The sequence below is a fragment of the Etheostoma spectabile genome, chromosome 11, assembly GCF_008692095.1.
Source record: "Etheostoma spectabile isolate EspeVRDwgs_2016 chromosome 11, UIUC_Espe_1.0, whole genome shotgun sequence".
Taxonomy (NCBI): Eukaryota; Metazoa; Chordata; class Actinopteri; order Perciformes; family Percidae; genus Etheostoma; species Etheostoma spectabile.
In genome coordinates, this window is record NC_045743.1 from 17,538,254 (window position 1) to 17,545,269 (window position 7,016).

The 7,016-nt window shown below is 41.8% G+C and overlaps 2 protein-coding genes across 3 annotated transcripts in view; both read left to right on the top strand.

Moving 5' to 3' along the window:
* maip1 (matrix AAA peptidase interacting protein 1) overlaps nucleotides 1-3,108 on the top strand; it is a 34,916-nt gene extending 31,808 nt beyond the window's left edge. The window contains exons 4-6 of the mRNA XM_032529527.1: nucleotides 1,031-1,157; nucleotides 1,500-1,650; nucleotides 2,171-3,108. Coding sequence (XP_032385418.1) covers nucleotides 1,031-1,157; nucleotides 1,500-1,650; nucleotides 2,171-2,249 — 357 coding nt within the window. The 3' untranslated portion in view covers nucleotides 2,250-3,108. The remainder of the gene's footprint in view (nucleotides 1-1,030; nucleotides 1,158-1,499; nucleotides 1,651-2,170) is intronic.
* Nucleotides 3,109-3,650: 542 nt separating this feature from the next.
* Nucleotides 3,651-7,016, top strand: part of pgap1 (post-GPI attachment to proteins inositol deacylase 1) — an 18,550-nt gene continuing 15,184 nt past the window's right edge. For both annotated transcript variants that reach the window (XM_032530003.1, XM_032530002.1), the window contains exons 1-2: nucleotides 3,651-3,922; nucleotides 4,941-5,094. In XM_032530003.1, the coding sequence (XP_032385894.1) occupies nucleotides 3,791-3,922; nucleotides 4,941-5,094 (286 nt within the window). In that variant the 5' untranslated portion in view covers nucleotides 3,651-3,790. The remainder of the gene's footprint in view (nucleotides 3,923-4,940; nucleotides 5,095-7,016) is intronic.

Below are 7,016 nucleotides of genomic sequence, written 5' to 3' on the forward strand. Positions count from 1 at the left end.
GTCATCCATTCTGAACGTAACGTCATCCATTCTGAACGTAACGTCATCCATTCTGAACTTAACGTCATCCATTCTGTTCCTAACGTCATCCATTCTGTACGTAACGTTATCCATTCTATTCTTAACGTTATCCATTCTGTTCTTAACGTTATCCATTCTGTACGTAACGTTATCTACTCTGGAACTAACCTAACGTTATCTATTCACTTGGTATCTTTTAATTATTTATTAAATTTTCTTGTTTTCTGATCTCTGTTCTGCAGCTCCGAGTCCTGCATCCATTTCCTTTGTGCATAGCATTGTGGGACACTAGTGTGCACCATTGTTAAGCACATCGTGTATTGGCCACGACATGACCGATCTACATTAAATACAATTTATTTGTCAATGTTATTATAAAAAATAATGTTTCCTTACATCTAATTCCAACTAGTGCGTCACTGGGCCAAAGCAACAAAGACGTTAGTCCGCTTTGTGACTCAGTGTGGATTAAAAACCAGCTTCAGGTCCCAAAACCTCCGAGCCAGAGAGGAGATTTGAGGATTTCGTAGGTCTGAGATTGGCCAATCAGATTTTAAAATCAGTTTGACAACACACTGAAAGTCAGCAAAGAGAGGCATGGACCCCCTGAATGGGATTTAGTGTAGTTCTGAGAGGTCGCCAGATAAATAATAATTAAGAAAGTAAGAAAGTAATTCTGTTTTCAGACTCTACTCTTCAGTTCTGGTGAAATATTGGAGTTTTTACCTCCTTTAAAGCTTCTAAAACTATTCTAAAGAAACGTTCATAAACAGATGAAATGTGTTATGAGTGGTCGCAGGTAGGAATAACTACAAAAAAAAGTAATTAATCATACAAATCTGAATTGATTGTGTGTAGATGAATTAAATCATCAATCATATTACCACCAATCAATGTAATCATCAAGACATGTTTTCTTGGATCAAAGGATTGAAGCATTTTCAAATCCTTTTAGTTAACAGGTGTAATCTCTCTGCTCAAGTTAATCTCATTTTTAATGTCTCTGCAGTTGATTGGGAAGCTTGAGGAGAAGTGCAACCTGCTGCCATCGAGCCACAAGAGGGCGCTCTCTGCAGGTCCTGACGAGATCATGTACACCACGCCTGGAGACGTGGGGATCTTCTACGATGATAATGGTCAGCATGACGTGTTAAACGCTATTTCCTTGTTCCTTTTTACTGTCAACAAATCACATGAATATACAAAAACCACCATGAATACAGCCCTGATAGAGACGCCATTGATCCTTCACGTGAAAGGTTTGTGTACCAAGAAATTGGATTAATAAACCTCCCAGAATGCATCTCTGCGTAAGACTCACTCCTTCGGTGCCTCAGTGGCTGTTGAACATTGAGTTTTTAAGTTTGTTTTGTTCAATCTAACGACAATTCGCCACTACATCTTCCATTGTGTGACGGTGTATTAATGGTGTATTAATGGTGTATTAATGGTGTATTAATGGTGTACTACTTCTCCAGGGAGGAAGTTTGTCAGTATTCTGATGCGGTTCTGGTACCTGACGAGTGCACGTCTTCCTAACGAAGCCCTGGAGGGAACCCGCATCTTCCAGGTGGCCATCGGGGGAGAGGGAGACCCGGAGACTAAGAGACTCCTAACGGCAAACTACGAGTGGGTATACCCTTCTTCTCAGGAGTGTAATGACTCAGGGATGGAAAATCTTTAATTTAATTAATTTAATTTGTTTATTAATCAGTGGGGAAATTGCAATTTACACTCTGCGTACACACTGTTGTTAGTAATCACACACACAGGCCTGAAATACACACACACACACACACACACACACACAGACACGCCTGAAATACACACACATGCTCAGGACCTACACACACACACTAATGGAGAGATGTCGGGGGAGGGGGGCTGCCAGCAGAACCAGTGCCCTGTGCTGTTGGGGGGGGTTTGGTGCCTTGCACAAGAGCACCTGGCATTTCCCAGGAGGTGAAGTGGTATCTCTCCAGCCACCAATACACACTCCATACTTTTTGCTCCATGTGGGGACTTGAACCAGTCCCCCCTCCGGGTTCCCAACCCAACCCCCTACGGGCTGAGCTACTGCCACCCCTAAACATGAATAATTACATGACTTAATGTTTCTTTTTGATCTCTCTTTTGGGCTTTCTGGCAGATTCCAAAGGGAGTTCACTAAGGGAGTTCCTCCGGACTGGACCATCACGAGGATAGAGCACTCCAAGCTTTTGGATTAAGGGGGTTTTGATTTTGAGGCAGTTGTGCCACTGGAAACCAACTAACTGAGACATGAAATCCCTCTTCAGTATTCTCTTTGAAACATGATGCATCTCCTCACTGGGGAAGTTGGAGGAAAACCCCAGACCTGGATTCATCTACTAGTCGCTGTAGAGAAGACACATGAGCCAACCCATCTAGTCTCATAGATACGGCCCAGAACAGGGGCTCTTATGGGTTTTATCCCCCTAAAAACTCTTGTTTTGGAAGGTTTGTACATTTAGGAATGAGCCAGCCCATCTAGTCTCATAGAGACGGCCCAGAACGGGGGTTCTTATGGGTTTTTACCCCCTAAAAACTCTTGTTTTGGAAGGTTTGTACATTTAGGAATGTGGCCAGATGCGTCAGATATTATTTTTGATTTATTTTAATCATCATGTAACCTCATATGGATGGGGTCTGCTGCACATTGGTGTGCCTTGCATCGGTTCTTGGAAACATCTGGTTTTCTATTTTTGGAAATTCATCATGTTTGCAGTCCCCTGACTCTCAAGTACATGCTATATATACACACACATATCACATATATATAGCAGGGAAAAGTCTCAAAATATATATATATATATATATATATATATATATATATATATATATATATATATATATATATATATATATATATATATATATATATATATATATATATATATAATATATATATATAATATATATATATATATAATATATATATATATATATATATATATATATATATATATATATATATATATATGTACTGTACATGTTTGCAATGATTAATGCAGCTTGGTGCAGCTGCAGCAGAACCTTGATTGTTTTATTAAAGATTTGAAAAATGAAGAATGTCCCCTTTACTTCCTGTAGTATTTTCTACACTCAACATGTTTTGTGGTTAGTTTCTTTATTTATTTTTTGACATGATGATTGCAAAGACCCTTGGACTTGTCTGCACAATGCTACAAAAATTGGTGTTTGAATTAATCAAATTAATATGCATTTATAATAATGGGATAAAGGGAAAGCTGTTCTGAAACATAGATTACGTTAAAACAATTTAATAATACAATAAAAAGAAATAAAAAAATTAGCTTGATTTTTAGCTGTTCCTGACCCCAATAGAGATTAGGTAAAAACAATTTAGTAATTCAATAAAATAAAAAATTAAAATCAGATTGATTTAGCTGTTCCCGACCCTTATAGAGATTACGTTAAAACAATTTAATAATACAATAAAATAAATATAAAAAATCAGCTTGATTTCGCTGTTCCTGATCCATCACTGTGACGCCCCCTGCCTGCTCTCCTATTGGTCTATTTCCTCCCATCTCTCCTCCCATTGGCCGAACAAGCTGCCAATCACCACTGTTTGTATAGTATGTGGTTCCTGTTGTGAGCGGGGCTCCGCCGGTGTGTTTGACAGCCTGCGAGGTGTCGTCCACGGCGAGGAGTTCACAGAATGAGACAATTAAAACATGGAGATTAAACACCTGTGATACCTGACCCCCAGAGTCCGAAGTGAGCCATGAAACCCGCCGCTGTGGCCTTTTACGGGATTGCTCTAGGGCTCCTGGCAGTCGGCCTGAGGGAGTTGCTGACTGGCTTCGAGGAGAACAGATGCAGTATGACTTACATGTTTGAGTACCCCGAGTACCGGGTGAGTAGCCACGCTCATTATCTCACTGTACGTCACCCATGAATTGGCTTGTAACGTCCCCCGTATTTGTCGCGTGGTTTCTGGCACGGGCTAATAATAATACACAGTGCCTTGCCAAAGGGCTCGTTCATTTTAACATGGTGCACCGATTTGTGTTTTCACCTCAACAGGAACTAAATTAGCATTTTCGGGAGTCGTTTTTAGGCTATTTCCTGAATCCTGCAGAACAACGTAACGTAACGTAACGTCAAGTGTGGGGCTTTGTTGCCTCGCAACTGGGCTCGTGCATGTCCCAGTGGTTTCACACCTGTGTGGTTAGAGATGTGTGTGTGTGTGTGTGTTCGGATTAGCTGTGTTATAAAACCTGCTGAGTGGTTCCTGGATCCTCTCCACGGACCAGCGTTGTAACATGGACACCCAGGAAATAGGCTCTAAATCCGGGGAAGACAGAGCAAGGCAGCTGATGTTAGTGATGCAGTAGCACGGGTCGCCTCCCTCGTGCTCACTAATGTGTTCATCTGTCCAGAAGTGGAGCACAGCTGGTGCCAATGCTCTGCATGGGCTTGCTTCTGACTGGCTAGTAGTCCTTACCTAGGTACTGTCAGGGCCTCATACTCTGCTCCTGACTGGCTAGTAGTCCTACTAGGTACGTGCAGGGCCTCATACTCTGCCCTGACTGGCTAGTAGTCCTTACCTAGGTACTGTCAGGGCCTCATACTCTGCTTCTGACTGGCTAGTAGTCCTTACCTAGGTACTGTCAGGGCTCATACTTGCTCCTGAATGGCTCGTAGTCTTCCAATGTACTGTCAGGGCCCTCATACTCTGCTCCTGACTGGCTAGTAGTCCTTACCTAGGACTAAAGACAAAAAAGACCATCAATTACTATCAAAGTGTCAGTGTTGAGTCCAGTGTTAAAGTGATAAAGTGACCAGGTATTAGTGTAAGTCCAGGTATGTATATATGTGTATATATGAACTGTATGTTTGTATCCTAATCCGTGTGCGTGTTGTGTTCCCAGCGTGTGGCTCTGCCGCGGCGTGTGGCCCGGCTGTACCCGGCCTACGGCCTCTACCTGTACGGAGAGGGTCTGTACGCCCAGGAGACCCGGGCCCTCAAACTCACCGGGGCCCCGGTGCTCTTCCTGCCCGGAAACGCAGGCAGCTACAAACAAGGTGAGGGCACGACATGAAAGGAGGGTTAAAAAATGAAGTGAGATGATCAAATCAGATCAAAATGTATTTACATTTTACACTTTACAGCAACCAGCAGGGTCCAAAGGGCTTCATGTCAGAGTAAAATCATACGATAGAGATCTGTAATATATATATATATATATATATATATATATATACAGTGGGTACGGAAAGTATTCAGACCCCTTTAAATTTTTCACTCTTTGTTTCATTGCCCTTTTTCCAAAAATCAAAAAAGTTCATTTATTTCTCATAATGTACACCACGCAACCCATCTTGACAGAAAAAAACAGAAATTTAGAAATTTTGGCATATTTATTAAAAACAAAAACTGAAATATCACATGGTCATAAGTATTCAGACCCTTTGTTCAGTATTTAGTAGAACACCCTTTTGATCTATACAGCCATGAGTCGTTTTGGGAAAGATGCAACAAGTTTTTCACATCTGGATTTGGTTATCCTCTGCCATTCCTCCTTGCAGATCCTCTCCAGTCTGTCAGGTTGATGGTAAACGTTGGTGGACAGTCATTTTCAGGTCTCTCCAGAGATGCTCAATTGGTTTAAGTCAGGCTCTGGCTGGGCCATTCAAGAACACCACGGAGTTTGTTGTGAAGCACTCCTTCGTTTTTAGCGGTGTGCTTAGGGTCATTGTCTTGTTGGAAGGTAAACCTTCGGCCCAGTCTGAGGTCCAGAGCACTCTGGAAAAGGTTTTTCGGCATATATCCCTGTACTGGCCGCATTCATCTTTCCCTCGATTGCAAACCAGTCGTCCTGTCCCTGCAGCTGAAAAACACCCCCACAGCATGATGCTGCCCACCACATGCTTCACGTTGAGACTGTATTGGACAGGTGATGAGCAGTGCCTGGTTTTCTCCACACATACCGCTTAGAATTAAGGCCAAAAAGTTCTATCTTGGTCTCATCAACCAGAGAGATTTTATTATCACCATCTTGGATCCTTCAGGTGTTTTTTAGCAAACTCCATGCGGGCTTTCATGTATCTTGCACTGAGGAGAGCTTCCGTCGGGCCACTCTGCCAAAAAGCCCCGACTGGTGGATTGCTGCAGTGATGGTTGACTTACTACAACTTTCTCCCATCTCCGACTGCATCTCTGGAGCTCACACAGTGACCATTGGGTTCTTCTTTGCCTCTCTCACAAAGGCTCCTCTCCCCCGATAGCTCAGTTTGGCCACGGCCAGCTCTAGGAAGGGTTCTGGTCGTCCCAAACGTCTTCCATTTGAGGATTATGGAGGCCACTGTGCTCTTAGGAATCTTAAGTGCAGCAAAATTTTTTTGTAACCTTGACCAGATCTGTGCCTTGCCACAATTCTGTCTCTGAGCTTTTCAGCAGTTCCTTTGACCTCATGATTGTCATTTGCTCTGACATGCACTGTGAGCTGTAAGGTCTATATAGACAGTGTGTGGCTTTCCTAATCAAGTCCAATCAGTATATCAAACACAGCTGGACTCCAAGTGAGGTTAGAACCATCTCAAGGATGATCAAAGAAGAACAGCACCTGAGTTACATATGGGTCACGGCAAAGGTTCGAATACTTATGACCATGTGTATTTCAGTTTTTCTTTTTTAATAAATTTGCAAAAATTTCTACATTTCTGTTTTTTTCTGTCCAAGATGGGGGTGCTGAGTGTACATTACTGAGAATAAAATGACTTTTTGTATTTTTGGAAAAGGCTGCAATGAAACAAAGAGTGAAAAAATTTAAAGGGGTCTGAATACTTTCCGTACCCACTGTATATATATATATATATATTTATTTATTTATTTATTTATTTACAGACTCAAGGTCCAGATAAAAAAGTACACTCAACACATTACAAAAGGGGTTCAGACCAAACACAAACCTAAATACATATAGACAAACTGATCCCCAAAAATA